This window comes from Condylura cristata, unplaced genomic scaffold, assembly GCF_000260355.1.
Source record: "Condylura cristata isolate star-nosed mole 26May11 unplaced genomic scaffold, ConCri1.0 scaffold00005, whole genome shotgun sequence".
NCBI classification, from domain to species: domain Eukaryota; kingdom Metazoa; phylum Chordata; class Mammalia; order Eulipotyphla; family Talpidae; genus Condylura; species Condylura cristata.
Genome location: NW_004567106.1, coordinates 31,218,305 through 31,241,043, shown reverse-complemented (window position 1 = coordinate 31,241,043; position 22,739 = coordinate 31,218,305). Strand labels below are relative to the sequence as shown.

Sequence of the window (22,739 nt, the reverse complement as noted above, 5' to 3'; positions counted from 1 at the left end):
CCTTTGTGAGCCTGCAAAATACAGCCAAATGCTACAATCAAAACAAGAGTTGGCAATTAAATGATATCATAACAATCCATCAAGGCCAAATACTTGAAAAATTCTGAGGAAATTAATATTTGAAAATAAATACAATGATTTGGCTATTTATTTATCTTTGCCCTCAGTCTTTCAACTTGGCACTGACTGCTATGACCTTGATTTGCCTTGACTGTGATCTTGGTTTTACTGCTTCTGGCTCTGACAGGCAAAATACTCTTTCTAGATGTTGATAGAATCCATTTTCATTGGCACTTAACATTAATATGTAGATAAAGGTAAATTTTAAGACACAAGCTAATGGATTTTTGTGAAAGGGACTCACATGTGTAGCCAGAAGCCCGATTGAGGGAAAGAACATCACCAGCATCTAGAAAGTTCCTGGTACCCTGGTACCTGGTCGCAGTCAATAATGTCCTCTCCCCCTCCCAAATGTCTCCACTGTTTTGACTTTATCACCATTGATTCATTTTGACTGTTTTTGAACTGGAGTCATAGGAAATATACTATTTCACATTTGGTTTCATTTTTTATCATTATGTGGGTAAGATTATGCATGTTACTCCATGAAACATTTGCTTCTTCTCTATTTCTCAATACAGCATTCCTTTGTATGAGCGTGTCACAATTTTATCCATTTTCTTGTCAATGAATATTTCTTGAGCTTTTCCCAGTTTTCATTCATTCTCATACATTTCCGTGGGCACAAATTTTGGTTGGATAGATGCATAGGAATGGATTGCTGTGCTATGTATGTTCAGTGGTAGTATATTTTATCAAACATTTTTTTCTCAAAGAAATTGTACCAATTTCAATTTCTAGAAACAATGTAGGAGAGATTTGCTTTATCAACACTTGGTATTGTTAGCATCTTTCCGAATATTGGATATTGTTAGTCTTTTTCATGTTAGCCACCTATTGGGTAGATTATGATTTTGCTTATGTATCTTTTTATTAAATTTATTTATTTATTTTCTTATATCATTGTTCATTTTTGTACAGTATTTGATTTCTCCCCTTGGGTGTAGTCCCGTAGTTCTTCCACCACAGAGCACCATGAGGGAACAGTCTCTTCTCCTTCCACCCCTCCCATTTGGCTCCTCTGCTTTTTCGTCCCCCTCCCCTGCTATAAGCCTTAGATCTTTGGTCAGCTTGCAAGTTTTGTCTTTCTCTTGAATATGGGTTTTTCTTTTGTGTTTCTCTAAGAACTAATGAAGTTACGTAACTTTTCATGTGTTTATTGACAATTGCATTTCCCTATCTGGAAAATGCCTGTTCAGAGCTTCAGTTTTTTTTAAGATTTATTTTTTTGTGCATATAAAACTGGGGTATAGGCCAGAGGTGCAGGGGATGAGAGGATTCACCAGAGACAGAATGGGGAGCAGAACAGGCAGACTGAGGAAGTACACTGCTGAGGAGAGCAGCAGGTGGGTCAGGAGAGGTCTGCTGTGCCATGTGGTCACTTTCAGGGTGGGATCAAACTCATGCTGAAGTGGCTTTAGCTTCTTAGTGCTGTGCTTTAACCCACTGTGCCACCAGGGAGGGCCAGTTTTTTTTTTTTTAATTGAGTATAGGACGTGTGTGTGTGTGTGTGTGTGTGTACATACCCACTGTATACATATATATTTATATACACGCACATTTTCCAGATAAAGTGGTGGCTGGAGGCAGTGTGAGAGTCCTGGTACCCTAAAAGGCATGGTACACAGGGGGAAGGGGAAAAAAGAGTTGGGGTGCTAGAGTAAAACTTCACTTTCTTCTCATTTCAGCCTTATCATGGAACAAACATTTTAGGTAGCATTTCCTGTAGGACCTCCAGTGTCCATGCTTTAAGGGTGGGAGGATCTTACCTCTTGGCTTGTTAAGCTGGACTTTGATATTCTATAGTTTCAGAATTTATATAGTATTATAAACTCAAAATTTCAGATGATGATGTCCAGTTCCAGACTGGGGAGTTATCTTTTCACCTCTCGGTCCTAGCAAGTCCTATAGCGCTTCTATCTAAAATACACATCCAGTTGGCTCACATGGCCCCATTGCTCCCACTGCGGCTCACACCACAGCCTCTTTCCCCTAGGCCAATGAGACAGCTTCCAAGTGGGCCACCTACTATTATGTGAACTGTTTTATAACATAAAATTGACCCTCTATTTAAGGTTTTTTGTTTTCTTGTTATTATTCCTCCTAGCCCTGCTTCTTTCCTTGGTAGCACTTCGCAAGTCAGTAATTTCATGTTTCATCCTGCTTTTGTGTTCATATCTGTCTTTGTTACTGTCATTTCCACAAAGAACAGGTGTACTTTGTACACCAGTGCAGCACAATAAGTAATTGTTGGCTTTGGCGTGATTGAATTAATACCTCATGTCAAATCTGAATGAAGGTTCACACTATACCCCTTGAATGGTTATCCAGTCTCTTCTTGATACTTCTAGGGAGAGAGCTCTCACTACCCCTGAGGTCACCCACTTTGCATTTGAAAGGACAGCAAAATACCTGTTTTCAGTGTTCAAAGAGGAGGCACATGTGTCTCAGCTGAAGGAATGCCAGGGTTTTGGCAAGGCTGACTACTGGAAAATCTCCAGGCAATGAGGTCCTTGCTTAATTGTTTGAGTTGGAAAACTCCCCTCATTTAGTAGATGCAGTTCCTGACTCTTTGGCCTGAAATTCCCTCCCACCCATAGCATTTCTAGGGAACCCAGTGCACTTCTGATCTGGGAACAAAATATGCTTGGTGGTCAATTCTGTTCCCATGCCCTGTGTCTGACCTCCCTCAGGAACTGAGGTCCAGAGTGGAATAAAGTGTGGCTTGGGGCTCCAGATGGGCCTTACCCATCTCTCTGTGGCCCAGCTCCTATGCTAGCAAGGATTGTTAGTACCGATGGAAACTCATCAAAGGTGGTGCAAGAGTTAGATATCCACATGCATCCCAGAAAGAGACAAGTGTAGTTTGAAATTCTGGCTGTATTGAGGCCATGTCCCCCGTGCTTAGCTAGTCTATTAAATAGTAATCTAACCTTGTGATGATCTCAATTAATTTGACGTTTTCCCCAGTCCCCTCTTGATAGTCTGGGCTCAGAGCTGGGGGTTCACAAGCAATTTTAAATCCTGCAAAGGAGATTCTCCTTTGTCTTTTGCTCCTTGTATTCCTGCTGTTTGCGGTCAAGGTGAAATTTATTAGTACCATGAAAGAGGACCTAGGCGCTAAAGAGATCTGGGTTCAAGTTTGATTCAGCCACTTACTCAGTGGACAGTTCACTTGTCTCAGTGCGTCTTCATCTGCAGTTGGAGGAAATGCCTACTTCCAGAGCCACTGTGAAGATTAAATTAGGGAGGTTCTAGGACTCTACCTAGTATGGAGTAGGGGTTCAGAAGTCTCTGCTTCAGAGTGACCCATCTTGTGAGACAGGTGACCAGATATGGTTTCTTGTCAGAGACTCTTTGTCCCTGATCACGGATTGTCCCTGATCTGGGAGGCAGAACAGGCAGGGTCTCAAGGTGGGAATGTCTTCAGTGAGCAGAGATTCCTAGAAAAAGGGGGAAAAGGAGAAAAAATGGGAGCAGCGTGAGGAAGACATAGGAATGGGAGTTGGGTGCAAGTCTTCCTGCTCTGCCTTTAGCTGAGGTTTATTTTATACACTTCAAGCAGGCAGAGGGATGACATTACATATGAAATGGGCTGAGATCACAATCACCTTTTTGCTAAGAATAGTCTGGGGTCATTTGACCTTTAGTTGAGATTATAACATTTTAAAAATCTATCAAGGTTAAAACAGGTACATAGATTTACAAAGTTTAAGACTAATATTACTATATTTACCACAGTGAAGATGAACCAAAATAGTCCCTTAAACATTGTCTATTACTTAACAACTTTGTTCTTAAAGAGACATCCTAGGAGGTAAAGTAAAGTGATGGCAGGAAGAAGAAATTTCCTGTAAATCAAATTAAGGTAAGGTTCTTTGAAAAGCTTGTTAGAAAGTTTAAGTGAGTTTTCTTGAAGTCTAGATGGTAGAAAACCTGATTAGCTCTGCATAGGCAAATTGGGTGCATTTCCATATCTAAAGACTAGATAGTAGGAAGCTTGAGTGGTTATTTAGAAACTGAATAGAAGTCTGTGTGAGATAGACTGATAAGATTTGGGTTTTCCTGTCTGGCATTGAGAGAGACTTTGCAGTAACAGCCATTTGTTTTTATTAATCAGCCAGTTGCTTAATGACTTTAGACTCAAGAGGAATTTCTCACCCTGGTGCAGTACTTGCTGGTCAGGGCCAGGTAGCGCCTCCTGAGGCTGAGGCAATCCAATTGTAAACTGAAGGTTGCTCAGAATATTTTGACATTATGATTATACAAAACAGGGAGGTCATAACATAAGTTAGCATGGAAAGTCTGATTTTTCAGAGCACTTCCGTCTCCATCCGGAATATGTCAGTCGTTAGAGATTGCATAGCTTGTGTCAGTTTCTGAGTCTATTTTGTAGTTGTGGTCAATGTTATATTTCCTTTTGATTTCAGGACAGTGTTTGTTGAGTTGCTGTAATGCTTCCAGGCTCCTTGACACCCCTGCTGGGGAGACAAAGGCAACACGTGGAAGGTGCTTTGAGCTAATGAACAGCAAATGTGCCAAGCCAGAAGCTTAAAAAAATCCACTTCCAATTCACCCTGTCTATTATTGTTACAGGGCAGGGAGAGAGGGGCACCACTTAATCCCCAAACCTGCCTGCTCTAAATAGGTTTTGCCATCTGCCGCATCAAGACAAAACATAATACTTTAATGAAAAGGAACTTTAATACAGTGAGTATACAATACAGAAGACAAAGAATATAATGTCTAAATCAAACACCTGAAGTTACCCATCCCTTGTGGGTAAAATTCAACCCAAAAGGGATTGGTCCAAAGCAAGGCCTGAAAGCCCACCACAAACCCAAAGCACCTTCTGGCAGGGGTCCATAGAAAAGGGTCAGAAATGGCCAGACAAGTCTGGGAGGAAAAGAGCAAAGTCAAAATCAATATAAACACTGCCATAGTCACCTCCCTACAGGTCTCTCACCCACATCTGCCTTAACCAGTCCTGGGTCAGGAAACAAGCACGGTTTCTTCACATGTTTCTTCCATGTGGCTTCCTCAGGTCTCCTTCTAGCTCTCCAGCTCTCCATCCTGGTTCCTTTTTTTTTTTTTTCCAGATTCCTTCTCCTCTTTTTTTTTTCTCAGCTCAGCTCCACCCTCCTTCTGGGAGGGGCAGGGAACCTGGAACTTCCCCTTTTCCTAGGGACCACCCTATTACATTATGACCCTAGAGGTCAACAGAGGCCTGAATAAGAAATACGAATTTCCCAAACACTGACAGTGGTAGGCAGGTCCTCTCCTGAGGTTTTTGAACAACACAGACAATAAGGGGAAAGGAAACAGCAGAGTCAAAGGAAATTTAGTGATTTTTTTTCTGGGTACTATAATTATGGCTGGCTATTATTTTCCTTTAATTAGTGTTCCATATTTCCTAAGTACAAATTTACTAGCATTATTATGAGGAGCTTGCCTCCAGGACCTTCTATGCTAGTGGAGAAGATAGACTGTGAAAGAGCTAATAGAGAAATCAGACTTATGCAGATCGTCCTTGCTGTAGAGGAAATAAACTCTTGATCAGAAGTCAGGTAAAGACCCCTTCCTGATGGTGCAACGGGTTAGGACACAGCACTGCAAGTGAGCTGCAGCCACTTCAGTGCAAGTTTGATCCCCAGTCCTGGAGGTGACCCATGTGGAGCAGCAGATCTCTCCTGCCCGCCCATTGCTCCCCTCAGCAGTGTATTTTGTTGATCTGCCTGTTCTGCTCCTCACTCTCTCTGGTGAATCCTCTCACTGCCCCTGCACCTCTGGCTTGTGCCCCAATTCTGTATGCATAAATAAGTAAATCTTAAAAAAAAAAAAAGCAGATAAAGTTTCTCATTTTAGACAGTGAATTGTCATAGAGACCTGGAGGATTAACAGTAGTTTGGCAGGATTAACAGAGGTTGGGGTGGAATATGGGGAGGGGGTTGTAGTCATGGCAAAGAACAATGTAGAGATCCTGACTTGGGAGAAAGCTGGGCTTGTTCAAAAGAGAGAAAGGAGACTTGGTGTAGATGACATGCCCGGAGCATCCAGAGTACCTGGCAATTGTAGGCTCTTGATAAATATTTGTTGGAAGAAGTGACTGTGTGAATAAATATGGGGATCACTGACTCCCCTTCCTTTATTCTACCTACTAGCTTTGTGCCCAAAGTTTAAGAAGTAATAAAAACCGAATCAGTCTAGGGAAGAGACTAACATGGGTAAGGAAAACCCTGAGTCCTGGTTGGGCAAGAGTGGGGGGATTATGGTTTCAAGTTGGGTGACTTTGCTGAGAGGGTAATATTACAGAGCCTTGAGGAGAGGGCCCACTTGCAAGTGGCAGAGAAACTGTGCTGGGAGGTGACACCAGCTGTTCCCCACAGGTTGTTGCAGGCTGCAGGTGCCCTGGGGTTTTAGCAGTCCATAACCAAGTAGCCGTTAAGGCAATCTTGGTTAAGCCAAACTGGGTCAAAACACTGAGTGTTCTGTGTAGTTGTGACAAAAACATTTATTTTAGAGGCTGTGTAGCCATATGGTAGTTGGAAAGCAGCTATAGGCAAAACCTTAATGAATGAGCATGACTGTGTTGCAATACAACTTTGTTTATGGACACTGCAAATTTGAATTTCTTGTAATTTACATACACTGCAAAGCAACATTATTTTTCTTTTGATTCCCTTCCTCCCCCCAGTCATTTCATATATCTTAGCTTGTATATCCTAGGAAAGCAGGTGGTGGGCCAGATTTGGCACTCTGGTTGAGTTTGCCAGGCTTCTCTCTGCTGTGTGCTGAAGGAACTCACATTGGGTGAGAGGTGTTAGAGGACAGCTATTGTTGGTTGTGGAGCGGGGAGGGAGGATGGGAGGAGAGATCAGCTCTTGGTCACTTGGGTCTATTTTCTGGGGTTATTTTCCTTCCTGGCTCCCTAGCTGGGGTCTGTGGTTTATAGACTTATTGCGCTCCCCCCCCCCACCAATGTTTACATTTAAGGCTTTACCTTTTGAAAACCACCCTGATTGCTACAGCTTTCTAGAGCACAAGTACTCATTTCCCAGGTGCCTGAGACCTCATTTCCTCATGGCTGGTGTTTTCCACCCAGTGGGTTTCTGACCCCCACTGTAAGATCTTCATGCAGTGGTGCTAAGATCAGCTCAGCCCAGCTCATGAAGCACACATATACACATCGACTCTTGTCCCATCAGAGTTTGGGGCTGTCTGGGTACTCAAAGTCTGGAATGGTGGGTGTATTAACACTGTGGAAATTGACAAAGAAAATCTGTGAACACAAATTGGGGCTTTTTTGTTGTTAGCTATTTCTGACAAGGACAGCTGGTTCGACAGCACTGCCTTCGATGCTCAGATGATGTTATTCTGACACAACCCTATTTATTGATTTATATAGCAACAGAGCTATGAAAAATTTGGAGTTAGGTCTAGAGTCCACTGCTAAACTGTCAGAAATGCCTGGGATATCTCCTCATTCCCATATCTTCCTGACAAATTCCTACTAGACTCACCCATCTGTATGGGTCACACTTCATTGGTGTGCTCAAACATATCACATTTTTGTGTCATCTTCTGAGTCCATGTCTGTCTTTTATTTGGTCAGGAGATCCTTTTATGTGGCCAGGAGAGGTGGCTACCCTGGCTCTAGAGCCAGACAGTCTGCATATAAATTGGGGTTCTATCTCTTACGATCTGAGTAACCTTGACAAATTACTAAGAAACTCAGTTTATTTCATCTGTATATTTGGGGTAAGAAGAGCATATTCTTCATAGGGTGCAAGGACTAAATAATTTAATATATACAAAAACATCAAGAACAACACCTGCCTATAATAAACATTCAGTAAATTTAGCTATTATTACTAATCATTTCGTTCTCAATTCCCATCATACTGTCTGTACATGTCAGATCATACATATTTAACTTATTTATGTATTTGAAATGTAATTGTAGGGAAAAACTGCAAATGGAGACAGAGAAGGAGCCATCCCTTTGGGCTGGAGTAAGGAAATTGGAATAACTGCTGGGGTTTGACATGGAGCAAAGGGCTGGGAGAGCAAATGATGAGGAAGGTTTATTCAGCAGGCGTTTGTAGAAAGAACCTTGTTCTCCCAAAGGCCATTTGGAAATACAACAAGTGAAAGTGAAAAATAATTAGCATGAAGCCCGGTTTTATCTCAACTTAGTAGCAGATCTGTTATCAAAATAACATTTCTTTCCTCTACAATGTCTCTGATGTGTTACTAGTGTTTCACTTTAGGAATACAATAGATTTTAACTATTCAATGATGCCTTGGGGAGAAAGCTGAAAGAAGTCACAGACCCACAACCTGGGGGCATCTATTTTATGCATGCTGGAGAAATTAACATAATGTGCAACATTTCCACAGCTTCCAAAAGTAATTTGAATGGGGTTGCCACCCCCCCATTTTTTTCTCTTTCATATCCTTCTTTGAGTCTTTTTGGAGTGAACTTGTGCTGATTTTTGACAAGTCAGAGCCAAGCTGATAATGCATGACTTTGCTCCATGACTGTGCTGCAACTGAGGCTGTTTCTACAAAAGAAGGGAGGAGGGGTATTAATTTGTGGGTTTTTTTTTTAGGACCTGTAGCAGTGACTGAAATTGCTGACTGAATTCTTTCCAAGGTTTTTTTTTTATTCCTTTTTCTCAGAACAAGTCTGCTTTGGCTGATAATAGCAGATCGGAATGAGACATGGGGGCTGCTGGTAGTGAAGGGTCAGAACAGGACTATGAAGTATATCTGTAGACCTCTCCCTGCTCCCAAATTCATAGCTACTCTGGCAAGTTAGATCTAAGTTTGAATCAGGACTCCTGTCACATTTAATTGACATGGATATATGAAAATTAACATTCAAGTGAAGCTTTTATTTTCATAAAGTAAATGTGTGTGGGTGAATGTTTGCAGGAGTATGAATGCCTGTGTGCCCATGGGTACGAGCGTGATAATTCCATGCTCGTTACTTCAGCTCCACCTTTTTTCTTTTCCACCAAGAAAGCAAATCCACTAACAAAGAAGAATATAAAAAAGGGATGAAAATGCACAGAATGAGCAAAGCCTATACTATTCTTACAAAACATTTGAAATTTGTGACAAATATAATACTTAAAATTCAAAATACATGAACAGTTGTCAGTCCAGAAATATAATATCCATTGGATTGTGGTCAGCAAAGTCTAGCATTCTGGGAACGCTTTCATCCCCCCCCCCATTCATTCTGGGCTTTGGGATAATAACATGTGTAGCTGAGTTTTATTTATTGATGCTCAGGAGGTGTAAAAGCTATACAAACTGAGAGAAAAATATTTTCAGTTAACATAAAATAGATATAATTAAACACCATCTTAAGAAAAATTCCTGTAGGAGTACTCTAATTTTGGAATTAACTTCTTAGCTTTTCAGTCTTCATACTCAGAAAGGTCTTCACAGCGAGGAGGAAGATTGCACTGGATCTGCTAAAGATTGCACTGGATCTGTATTCAAATTCTGCCACTTACCAGCTCTGTGACCTGGGGCCTATTAGTTAACCTCTCTGAGTTTGTTTTTTCCACTTGAAAAATAGGTGTCATTACAACTGCTCACAGCATGGGCAGGTTACGTTCCAGAGTGGATTTGGTCTACTTCTCCATGCCTTCCCCTTCTGAACTAGTGCTCTCAGGATGCAGCAAAATGTCAGGTCCAAGATCACGTCAGGGGTCTGGAGGAAGCTGACCTGGCTTTCTCAGCTGGTCTCTGCAGTGGTGGCTGCAGAGATAGTAGTCAGCAGCACCCGTGGGGCACCCTCACTTGGAAAGTGAGAAAAGGGGCTATAATAGAAACTTTGGGAACAACAAGTTTAAGGGGGAGAGGGGTGTAAGGGAGATGTCCAGCCAACAGGGTGCTGCACATGGAGAGCACAGTGGACAGAGATTCTGCCTGTAAGCTGAGTCAGACCTGACAGGGGTCCCAGGCTGAGCCCCCCACCCCACCCCTGCTGGTTGTTTTCCTGTGCCTGACAGGGTGTGTTTCTTGTCTTTGCTGACAGAGGCAGGCGCCAGGAGAACAGCAGCAGAGTGGCACATCCCAGGGGAAGCCCTAGAGAAACCTGAGGGTGCAGGCGAGCAAGGTAAGCCTTGAGACAGACTTCGTTCAGAATCCCCCCAAGGAAGTGACATGCACTCTCAGTTCCATGAAAGATGCTGGGAACGTAAAACTCCCAGTGTTATGGCTTCTTTTTAGCTTCTGTGGAGCTGGGATTTGAACCTGGCTCTCCTGAACTTCAGGCCAAGCCTGGCTGCTGGACCCAGGGCCTTTTTCTGGAGTTTCCCAAGCCTTTCCTGTGCCAAAGGAGCAGTGCTGTGTGGGGGGTCAGGTACCAGTGAAGGAATGGAGGGGGTGGCTGATGCAGGCCTGAGCAGGGCTGGACTGGCCCGGGTAGGCACCCCACCCCCCGCCCACCCCCCAGAGTGCAGGATGGGTTGAGGAGGGACAATGTGCATTTGGGGTTGATTGGATGATGGGAGTGATGTGGCCCAGGCTGACTGGATCTGGGGCACCAGGAAATGAGACATCTATTCCTGGAAACCTGTCATTGGGTGGTTGAACTGTGACCCAGGCTGTGATGTCTATTAATCCTTGAATCCATTTGCTAAGTTGAATCTGCGCAGGCTCTGACGTATGTAACGGCCAACAAGGCCAATATATTCCCTGACTTTCCTTTGGTCTGGGTCTTGCCTGAACCTGCGTGTCCGGCAGGGAATGGCTTGACCCTGGCTAGCCAGCCCAATAAACTCTAGTTTGTGAATTGCATTCTTGCGTGACGCTCTGTCTTTCGCGGTAATCGAGTTCTTGGACCCTAACACCAGGACCAAACAGGAGGCCTCGCTCCAGGATTCTCACCGTTGTTCCTTGTGGGAAAATAGCCAGGCGAATGTGGTCCATCGTAATGCCCTCAAAATGAATCATTTCAGGATTTCTCGCCTTTACTTTTGCACTCACTGCCTTTCAGTGGTGGTCACTTTAGCCAGGAAAACGGGCCAGAGGCTGCGTCCTGTTGTCCTGGTGAGAAGAGAAGGTGTATGGGAAAATTCTTTGCTTGAATATTGCCATTATTCTTCTGGGTCACTGGCGGTCCCCTCTCTGGGTTCCTGTCTCCTTTGTGTTAAGTGACAGTCTCTTGACATGGAGTCCTGCCCTCCTCTTCACAGTCACTCCCCAAGTGGTGCTGGCTGCAAGCCCAGCTGTGGGGAGCTCATCCCAGGGGCAGTGGGGAACTAGAGTCCGTGTTTTTCAAAATCAGGTTCATAGTTCCGTGGCTGTATCCTAGGGGGGATGTTGGCCAAAAGGAGCATTTTGGACTATGGTGGGATTTTGTCACAGAAGGAGAATTGGCTTGGATTCCCTGGAGCCTCAGGTTAGCCCAGGTGTATGGAATATTGTCATTTCCCAGCGCCATTTTCCTCTTTGTGTTACAGGGCAGCCCCAATGTGAAATGGGTTGGCCCTTATCCACGTGCTTAAAAAGTAGCCCTGAAGTCAGTGTGGCTTTTAAAGGAACTTTTCCCCAAGAGTTCAGGGTTTTAAGACAACTTTATAAAGTATTGTAAAACCCGGGAAATAACACAGGCAGTCAGAAGCTCTGCTTCCAGAACCTCAGTTAACTAGTTAGGACAGACTGTCCCCCCCGCCCCCCCACCCTGTCTTTTTACCTGTGGCCGTCTACCCTTACAGTTACTCTGTCAAATGAGACAGTGTGTGAAAGTGCACTGAAACCCATCACAGGAAGACAACCACAATGACGATAATGGCAGCAGTTGTCATTTCTTGAGTGGTTTTGCACCAGACACTGCTCTCTCAGGGAAAGGCTGAAGTATTCAGCCATTGAGTCCTCACAGCTGCCATGTTAGGTACTGTGATTAGCTATGAGGAAACTGAGGCAGTAGCCATTCAGCCAATAAGAGCAGTGCTGGGATCCGATCCTGGGCGGTCCCGTGTGGAGCTTGTCCTTCTCGTGGTGGTGTTTTACCAGGATCACATGAGGAGAAGTAGTGACACAAACTATGCAACCTCTATCGACTGACATATTCCAGATGGTGGGGAAATGCTCTGAAAAATCAGACTTTCCAAGCTAACTTATGTTATGACCTCCCTGTTTTGTATAATTATAATATCAAAATATTCTGAGCAACCTTCAGTTTACAATTGGATTGCCTCAGCCTCAGGAGGCGCTACCTGGCCCTGACAAGCAAGTACTGCACCAGGGTGAGAAATTCCTCTTGAAGTCTAAAGTCATTAAGCAACTGGCTGATTAATAAAAACAAATGGCTGTTACTGCAAAGTCTCTCTCAATGCCAGACAGGAAAACCCAAATCTTATCAGTCTATCTCACACAGACTTCTATTCAGTTTCTAAATAACCACTCAAGCTTCCTACTATCTAGTCTTTAGATATGGAAATGCACCCAATTTGCCTATGCAGAGCTAATCAGGTTTTCTACCATCTAGACTTCAAGAAAACTCACTTAAACTTTCTAACAAGCTTTTCAAAGAACCTTACCTTAATTTGATTTACAGGAAATTTCTTCTTCCTGCCATCACTTTACTTTACCTCCTAGGATGTCTCTTTAAGAACAAAAGCCGTTAAGTAATAGACAATGTTTAAGGGACTATTTTGGTTCATCTTCACTCTGGTAAATATAGTAATATTAGTCTTAAACTTTGTAAATCTATGTACCTGTTTTAACCTTGATAGATTGATTTTAAAAATGTTATAATCTCAGCTAAAGGTCCAAATGACCCTAGACTATTCTTAGCAAAAAGGTGATTGTGATCTCAGCCCATTTCATATGCTAATGTCATCCCTCTGCCTGCTTGAAGTGTATAAAATAAACCTCTGCTAAAGGCAGAGCAGGAAGACTTGCACCCAACTCCCATTTCCGTGTCTTCCTCGCACCGGCTCCCCTTTTTTCTCCTTTTTCCCCTTTTTCTAGGAATCTCCGCTCTCTGACGCCGTTCCCACCTTGAGACCCTGTCTGTTCTGCTCCCCAATAATCCGTGATCAGGGACAAAGAGTCCCCGACAGAGTAGGATAACAATGATGTGAGTCTGCTTAGGGTAAAAATACACTAGTAATGTTAAAAAAAAAAAACAACAAACATACACCCTATCACTTTTGCTCATGCTTTTTGTCACTCTCATCTCAAAAAGAAAAAAAGAAAAAGAACTAGTATAAATGTTATCTCTTCCAGGAAGCTGTGGGTTGGAGTAATGCCCCTTGTGCTGGACCTCCCCCCACCTCCTGCACTGCCCTCTGTGCAAGCTCTGGTTCAGGTCCCCATCTGTTCACACGCGGGTGGCCCATCTAGACTGAGAGCCCCAGAGGCAGGGACAAGGACTGGGAGCCTGGCCCCTCTGTGTCCACCCGTGGGTACTACAGAGCTTGGAGGCTGGGCCTTTGGGTACTCTTGGGGGTTCTCCCCCTTTTTTCTCCCATCTTCATTCCTTTTAAGCTGCTGGATCTCTCTGCCATCTTCTCAGGAGAGTCTCTTTTGAGAGGCTTGGAGGGTCCATCTGGGCACCAGGGAAGCAGGTCTGAGGTTCCTGAGGAGCAGCTACCTCAGGGTGAGACATGCTCATGGTGCTTGGGGTTTTCTTATTTCTACCTTTGCAGCAGGAAGCTGATGAGTTGGGGGTCTGTGCCAGTGTTGCGGATGGGAACCAAGACCATCTAAGATACCTGGAAGGATGTGGGTGTGGGAGAGGGGTGGGAGGTGGCTAAAGACTCCCTGCTCCTTTGGGCAGAAAGCTCAAGGGCAGAAAATGCTAGGGCCTAGTTCTGTTCTGGTTTGGGGGATGAGAAAGGAAATAGGGTCATGCCAATGGGCTGAAATAGCACCTGTGTTGTCCCTCCTTCCTTATGCCTTTGGACTTCATTTAAAGGCAAGAGATTGGGGAGGGGGGGAAAGTAAGAATGGTCGGGAAGGCCATCAGATGGGAGTGTGTGGAATGCTTCTTATTCTCAGAAGACAAAGGGAGACAACCTAGCCTGTTGGGTAGAGGCCCGGGGCTCACCATACGTCACAGGCACCTGCTGTGGCTGGCCTCAGTTTCTTCACATGTGAGACGGGGATTGTGAAGATGGCTAAAGGCAATTGTGTAGGTGAAAGGCTCTGGCACGGTAGCTGGACATCAGTGAGGACCTGGACAAATGTGAGCTGCAAATGGAGAAACCTACTAGAAAGATCCATTGACTTCCCTCTCTCTTCTTTCCATCTAACTACTGAATTAACACCTTGCTTTAACTTTTTCTCACTTATTATTTCTAGCATATGCTCTTGCCTTGCTAGTATGCTGCAACTCTTCAATTTTCCTTGTGACTTGCTGCAATTGTCATGCATTTTGAATCAACCCCATAACCGTTTGCTGAGTAGAGGCTAAGTGCACAGATGCCTTGTAGTTTGGAGGATTATCTTCAAAGCCAAGGGAGAATTAAATAAGCTATCAGGCAACCCATGTGAAAAGAGGAAACTGAATCGCCTCTCAAACTCACACGTGCCCATTGTTGACTTGAGAGGCATTTTGTTAAAAATTCAGCTGCCAAATGTATGTATAAAAATTTCTCACAATGGAAAGAAATGCTTTTTGGTAACTTAAATACCTGACAAAAGCATCTCAGCATTAAATCATTAATACACCCACTTGCTGCCAACTATAACTGCTTCTTTTGTCATGATAATACCGACTGTCTGATTTCTCTGGTAGTTTTGGGGCAGCAGCGTAATCAACATCTGGAAAAATTTGCTTGTGATCTTGAGATTTCAGTCATCTTTTAATGTAGCGACTGTGCTTTCCCACTCATGAAGATTTTTATAATTCATGATCATAATTTAGAATTTCAGTTGCACAACTCTGTCCTTCACTGGCATCGGCTTGCCTTGTATGGTAAAAATGCCTTCTGTTTTATAAAGCACCATGATATAAAGGATCACATTGCTGGTGATGTGGCTACTGGACTTTTCCATTGGGTCCTGATATGATGAAATGACAAAATATCATTGGAAAAGTGACAGCAAGAGGCTTTAGATAATGAATATGAGTTCTTTACTTAGTGGAAGAATGAACCATTTATGCTGATCCATGGAGAATAGTTAGCTCACATCCTTTAGAGGGCTATCTTGCTCATTTCCAATTTTTTTCTGTAGCTACTGACAGTCTCTGTCCATAGGAAAAGTGAAAAGTCATATATTCATTCAAAAAGTATTCATTAGCTGCTGACTCTATATGAGGCACTACTCCATGTGTTAAGAATTATATCAATAAAAAAATACATTAATGAAAAAAACAGACACAGTCCTCATGAAGCTTACAGTCTGTGGGGGATGTGAGCTTGATCCTGCTCAGGATAACTTAGTTTAATATATATTTTAAATTATAAAATGTCTTAATCATGAAAATACAGGAAGTAATTTAGATGCTTATGTCGATACTAACAGCAAATTTAGAAATGTTCTCTTCCTTTTTTTCTAATTGTAAGCACAGGAAATTTGAGGCCACATATAAAGGAAGAAACTAAATTCCACCAGTCTCTTTCTATAGGTAAGAGTGAGATTACTAACTCTGGGAAAACCAGTTCCCTATGACCCCAGCGCCAAGATGTAACCACCGTTAGCATTTTGGTATGTTCCTTTTTTGTCTCTCTGAAGCACATTTTTCCTTTCTGCTAACCATATTGTATCCTACTTTGTAGCTGGTTCCCTTTTTCCTTGAATATAATTTATCTTGATTCTTGCTGTGCTCTTCTGACATTCCCAAAACACTATTATCCTTCATCATTATCATCAATAGCAGGAAACATATGTGTGGAGTGTGTATATTGTCTAGATAGCTGTGTGTATCTTGTGGGCGCTTGTTTGCTGCTAACAAGGAACATGTTTGTCCTTGTTTGAGATGAACTGATCACTAAGCTGGAAAAAATCCTATATGAGTTTAGCTGCCAGTGAACACTTGGAGGATTTTCTCCATGACAAGTCATTTTGGTAAAGAGTTGGATCCAAGTCTGTCAAACATTCCCTTTTGGGTTGCATGTCCATTCTCTTTGGTTCTAGAGTCCTTGGTGCTCTTGATAATTCTGTTTCCATGGTTGCCTCTGAGAAAAGTCACCTTCCCCAGGGATTTCAGAACCACACTCAGAAATTTTAATTTTCTGATTCTAGAATTTATCACTGGAGGCATGTGCAAAATGATAGGCATGTGAAAATATTTAGCACAGATCCTGGCATATGGTGGTGTGACCCATTTAGGCCCAGGAAACTGGGCTCCCTTCCCCAAGTTGAAGTACAGGTGTGTGCGTACTCTGTCTATAATAGGTAACCCAGCTGGGACCTAGCGCTGTTAGGGGTAACCTTGGATGCACTGTATTTATTCTAGTCTCCCTGTCTCCCAGCTCCATATTAAGCATCTTCGATGTGGCAAATGTTGCTGGCCTACTAATGAATTTCTCCTTGCTATTCCCTTTGCCGCTTTTTTTGTATTCCTGTATATTTATGTTTTATATTTATTTATATTTATGTTCTAGAAAGAAAGAAAATCCTATGTTGCAAGATGATGCAATTTTCAACTACTAAATAAATGGTATTTTTAGCTTGCTTTCTGAAGCTAGAGATATAACATATTTTTTTTTAAAGATTTATTTATTTATTCATGCAGAACTGGGGTACAGGCCAGAGATGTGGAGGGTGAAAGGATTCACCAGAGGCAGAGTGGGGTGTAGAACAGGCAGATTGACAAAGTACACTGCTGAAGGGAGCAGAGGGCGGGTCAGGAGAGGTCTGCCACACCATGTGGATCTCCTCGGGGCAGGCGGGGATCGAACTCATGAGGAAGTGGTTTAAGCTTCTTAGTGCAGTGCTTTAACCCGCTGCGCCACCAGGGAGGGACCGAGATATAACATATTTTTAAAATTTTTTATACTCTTAAACCAGCCACAGACCACATGAAATAAAGATATTCTTCCTGGGGCTAAGTTTTAATTTATTTCATGGCTATAGACATAGATGTTTAATCAAATGGGACCTAAGATTGAAAGGTCAAAATTCCGATTTGGTTAAGACTGTGATTTATGTGATGTGGTGGCAGATTTTGACCTTAGTTCTTGGCACAGAGTGTAAATCGTGCCTGTACCTGGTGAGCTGGAGGTCAAGTTGGGTCAAAATATTGGAGAGGCTATGGTTTCTAAGGACCTGTGTTTACCCTCTTTTCTTTCCTAATTTCATTGCCCAGACCTCCTTCCTATACATCTTTGCAGTTTGGTGGGGTGATGGAGTCAAATGATTTCTGACTAATGGTATGTGAGAAGGAATATGTATTTCTCTAAGCCTGTTTGCTCCTTAAAATTCCTTTTCATTATTCTTTACCTTTTTTCTCTTCTTTCATCTTCTAACTACATGCGAGGCCTCTAGTGGAGAATTGTGGGGGACCTAGGTGTTGGAGGAGTTTCCAGATGGAAGGAAACTGATCCCTGATTAACTGCACGAAGAAACACTCAGCATCTCTCTCCTCCCTACTCTCAGTCTATATTATGCCTTGTAAGACGCAAGAAATAAACCTCCTTTGTAGTGTCAGGCCACCGAGACTTTGGATATCGGTCAAAGATGTTAGCTGTGCAAATTAATATAGGATTTGGCACATTGCATGCATTCAATAAATATTTATTTGGTTGTTTGGTCTTGTTTTCCAGAACACACAATGTCAGCAGACTCTCAAGGAAGTCTGAAGTGAGAAGAGTTGACAGGGTATATCTAAGTCAAAGTTTTTGAGAGAAAATCAGGACTCGAGCAGGGACGCCAAACACATGGCCACTGGCACTGGTGGGGTTAGTCACAGGCAGACCTGGACTTGACTCAGAAGCCACATAGAAACATGATGCTGAAAACAGGTGTTGGGAACCTACTGGGGTGTTTGGGGTACATGTTGGAAACATTCAGTTGTTATCAACCCTGGTTTCTCACTAGAATCTAGGCTAGCTTTAAAATATGCCAATGCTAATAAGGCTGTCTTATCAGGTCTGGCCTACATGGCAGTTCTCCTCTCACAGGATCATATTAACAGAAGTCAGTGTCGTGTATAAATCAATACTGTGCCTGCCATGGATTGAAATGTGTGCACGCCCCTCCACCCCCACTTCTGATGTTGAAACCCAAATTCCACCATAACTACATTTGTAGGCCTTGAGGAGGCAGTGAAAGTTAAATGAAGTTGTAAGGGTAGGTTCCTAATCTGATGGGATTGGTAGATTTTTTAGTAAAAGAAGGAGAGATATTTCTTTCTCTGTGTGTATACAAAAGTTACACAAAATCCTGATGCTACCCCCATCCCCGTCCCTACCCCAGTTCTGTGAATCAGAATCTATTGTGGTCGACTTTGATGAGTATGTAATTTGCTAGTTGCAGGGTGGTATCAGCGTGCTGTTGGAGCTGAGAACCCTATGGCAGACAGTTGCCAGCATCTGTGCCTTTCCTGTGCAGTGGGATGTTCCCTTGGCTGACCCACAGGTAGTTTAGCGCATGCCAGGTAAAGAGCGGAGGCAGAGGAAATCATTAGGAACTATGGTTCAAATGCACCATTTTCCAAGGTAGCTGTGATTTCTTTTTCTGTGGTGAAATGGAAGGCCAGCTGGGATTGCCACACTGCCTGTGCCCTCGCCTGCTCTGGTCATGGGAGTCACAGTGCTCCAGAGCCAATGACCCCCACCCCCAAAATAGTTGTCATGGCCATGTTCAAGTCTTATGTCTTGTATAGAGCTGAAACAGCAGGGAGTTAATGGTCACTACAGAACGGGACATGGTGACAATGACAGCTGGGAAATATTATTCTTTGGAGTGTGTGGGCAGGTTGAAGGGAGCCAGGTTTAAATGGAGCTTAAATACCTGCTATAATCTTGGAAAACCTTGTCAAATGCAAGCTTTCCTATTAAAATTTCCAAGTGTATTAATGTAAAGAGGAAGATCGAAAGGCTGTACTGCAAACAGAGGAATCACTACTTCTAATTTGACTTCTTTTTTGGCAAACAATACTGTTTGCCAAACTGTTGGAGGTTCACTCGGTACTTGTTTGGAGCAAGAATGTTAGCAAATTAGGGAGTTGGGAGGCTATGGTGACGCTGATCTGAGAGACAGTGTAGTCTGGATAGCCAGGGTGGGAGAGATGGAATTGAATGGGCAGATGCCAGACACTTGGGTAATACTGCCCCCAGGACTGAGTGCTATTTAGATGAGCAAGATGGAGAGACTGGTAATGACTTAACAGGTTCTGATCTGATGATGGAGGGGTTGGAAGGACTGTTAACATAGATGGAACTATTGGAAGTTGTAAGTGAGGTGTTACTGTTTCTTGCATTAAAAGCAATTCAATCCTTGACTTTGTAACACTAAACAAAAGAGTGGTTTTGATGATATCCTGAAAATATGATGGCAAAGAACCCCAAAATGCCAAGTGGGAGCAATACTCAGTCCTTGCACCACCCCTGAAGCTCTCTGTTTGTCCTGGTGCCTGTGCATCTCTTGAGAGAAGGGCACCCTTTCCCTAGTCTTCACAGAATTGTCAGTGGGTGCTGTCCAGGAGCGACCCTCACCCTAGTGATCTTGGCAGAGGAATGCCTTGGAATTCCCCTTCAGTTTCTCCTTCTCTAGGGATAGCTGGGAAGAGGATGGCAAAGGCGGGCCTGACTTGGAAAGGGGAGAGGGTGGAAGCACTAACCCTTCCCCCAACACCCCCAAAGGAATGCTGAGGGAGAAATGGGAAAATGAAGATTTCAGATTTGGCTAATAGGACCTTCTGAAGAAAAAGGAGCTAGCTTGTCACTCTTGGGGTTGTGATGTGGGCTGGAAACCAAAGCTTGAGTTATCAAGATGAAGACTTATCAAGATGAAGAGGATTGCTCATGGGAGAGAAAATGGTGTGAGGAAAGAGGTTAACACCAACAGTAAAGGAATAGGCCAGAGAGCCAGGAGGAGCTTGGAGCAAGGGTGCACCAAGTGTCCAGGGAACACCATGCATCTCAGGCCCATGGTCAAATGCTGCCCAGGCCTAGGAAAGCAGGACTGCGATTAAGTGCACTTTAAATGTGGTGATATTCAGCTGACAGTGCCCTGAATGGCGAGGGTGATGGAGGCTGGTGGGTGGCATAGTAACTCAGGACTTCCTGAGGTAGCTCTGAATCAGGCCCTTCAGCCCTTAGGACGCAGGTGCTACAAAAGTCAGTGAAAGTATGAGGCCTGGAACCTGCATTGCACACATGGTGCAACGCCAGGGTCTTGGATCCAAGATGAGTAAGCCCTGTGCTCATTCCTCTTGCCTCTTGGATGAGCTCAAGCACTCTGCATTTATGGGAAGTTCAATTTATTGAAAGTTTCCTATGGGTCAGATTCAGAGTAAATCTTTAACACAAGTTATCTTATTATTCCCCAGGTATCCCCTTAGGATTAGGTATGGCACCTCCATTTTTTTTTTTTAAGATTTATTTATTTATTCGTACAGAACTGGGGTACAGGCCAGAGATGTGGAGGGTGAGAGGATTCACCAGAGACAGAGTGGGGAGCAGAACAGGCAGATCGACGAAGTACACTGCTGAGGGGAGCAGCGGGCGGGTCAGGAGAGGTCTGCCACGCCATGTGGTCACCTCCGGGGCAGGCGGGAATCGAACTCATGCGGAAGCGGCTTCAGATTCTCAGTGCTGTGCTTTAACCCGCTGCGCCACCAGGGAGGGCCCGGCACCTCCATTTTAAAAAGGAAAAAAAAAATCCCCTGAGATTCAGAGACTAAGCGAATTGCCCGAGGTCACATAGCTAACCTTTGGAAAAGGTTTTGTCTTGTTTTATCAGTTTAAAAATCTAACCTATTTGTTAGGAAGCTGTGTTTTGAACTGGCTCCAAAGCTCTTCACTGAGGAAGATGGGGATGGCGTGGGAGACAGGCTCATGACATTGTCCTGCCGCAGCCACATCACCTGGTCATGCAGCACTGTACTTTACATTAATGTTCACTCTTCAGTTCATCAACTGTCTCAGCAATGGCCTACTCTGTGCCATGGCTTACTCTGTGCTGGGTTGGAGCTACAGAAGCTCATTTCCTTGTGGGGAGACCAGCGTGCGTGCAGACAAGCCTTGTGTGTGCAGTGTTGGTACTAGGGTGGCGGTGAAGAAAGGCTTGAAGTGGAGTGGTCTCCTTCTTCCTGGAAGACCTGGGATGTCAGCAGAGACTTGAAGGATGAGGAAAGCTCTCTAGGTAAATTACCTAGACAGAAAGGGGAGGAATATTCCAAAGCTAGATATTCTGGGCTGTGAAAAAGAAATTCAAGATAGTCATTTTGATTTCTTCAGTGTCTCCAGTTCTCAAAATCTCAAACTGCAAAGACTATGGAAAATTTTCCTCAAATTCTTAGTGCAAAAAAGAAAGCTAATTTATTTTATTTAATTTGCTACCTAATGTTTTGGGGGAGAGCACTAGTCTGGGAATCCCTCAGCTATTATTTTTTGAGACACTGAATAATTTTTTGAAATATTAAATGCAGGTACTAAAAATAGTCACTTTCACAGATGCACTCATAATACGTATACTTAAGGAAAAAAGTTAAATAGTAGACAAGAAGCTATCCCTATCACAAAGAAAAATTGCTTCGTTTTGTGCATAGAATTCTGTTTCTCCATCAGGATCTCCTATGTGTCTTTCTGACACCTATTTTTGGCCTTCAAGTATGGAGGCTCTTTGCTTTTTATTCTCTATATGTTTATTTACATTGTCTCTGACATCCCTGGACCTAATTAATACAAGAAACAAAGAATGGGCTCCAGGGAGGCAATAAGGCAGACGTAAAATGAGATGGAGAATACTAGTGGCAGCTGTAAGGGAATTGCATCCATAGACACAGACTTTCTGGAACTCCTGTCGAGAGTGGACTCTTGCTCCAGAGATTGTTACAGAACTTATAAAGTCCTCAAAGCCAGGGGCTATTTCTTGGTTAACACAATACCTAATACTCAATTATATTAATTCTATTTTTCTCCTCTATTCATTTCTTCCTCCTCTATAGACCTCCTTGAAGGAAACAGGCTTGATGGATTATTAGTTAGGATCCTTGGTTGCAAGCAACAGAAGCTGTTTATGCTGAGTCTCTCAAAAAAGGGCCTAGTGGATCAGGTAGAAGGGCACATCATGAAATGTGGGAGTAGTTCTTTATCAGATATTGGGGTGAACTAGGCTTGGAACACACTGGAACTTTCTCTACAAGTCTCACAATTCCTCTTCTCTGGAAAGATACTAGCCTACTACCAAATTAAGACAAGGAACAAACTGCTGCTCAGAAACTTCATTGCCTATAACCATTGCTCTGATCATGAGTAGGTGAGGGCCCCTTCCTAGAACTGGGAGAGGTTGTCAGACAACTCAGTGGATGTCCATGAGGGGTATGTTGAACCATTGGCTGCTGGGGGAACTCCAAATGTACTTAACTTTCAACCTGAGGAAGGTTGAAATACACTAATGAAGTGCTGAACCAGTGTCTTCTCTTTGGTATGAAAAAAATATTATTTTCTTAGAAAGTTGTCATTCTGATAACATAT

General features: G+C 43.2%; 1 protein-coding gene across 5 annotated transcripts in view; it reads left to right on the top strand.

Annotated features, from left to right (window-relative positions):
- Positions 1 to 22,739, top strand: part of PDE1C (phosphodiesterase 1C, calmodulin-dependent 70kDa) — a 465,170-nt gene that overhangs the window by 48,043 nt on the left and 394,388 nt on the right. For all 5 annotated transcript variants that reach the window (XM_012720871.1, XM_012720873.1, XM_012720874.1 and 2 more), the window contains exon 2: positions 10,175 to 10,255. In XM_012720871.1, the coding sequence (XP_012576325.1) occupies positions 10,175 to 10,255 (81 nt within the window). The remainder of the gene's footprint in view (positions 1 to 10,174; positions 10,256 to 22,739) is intronic.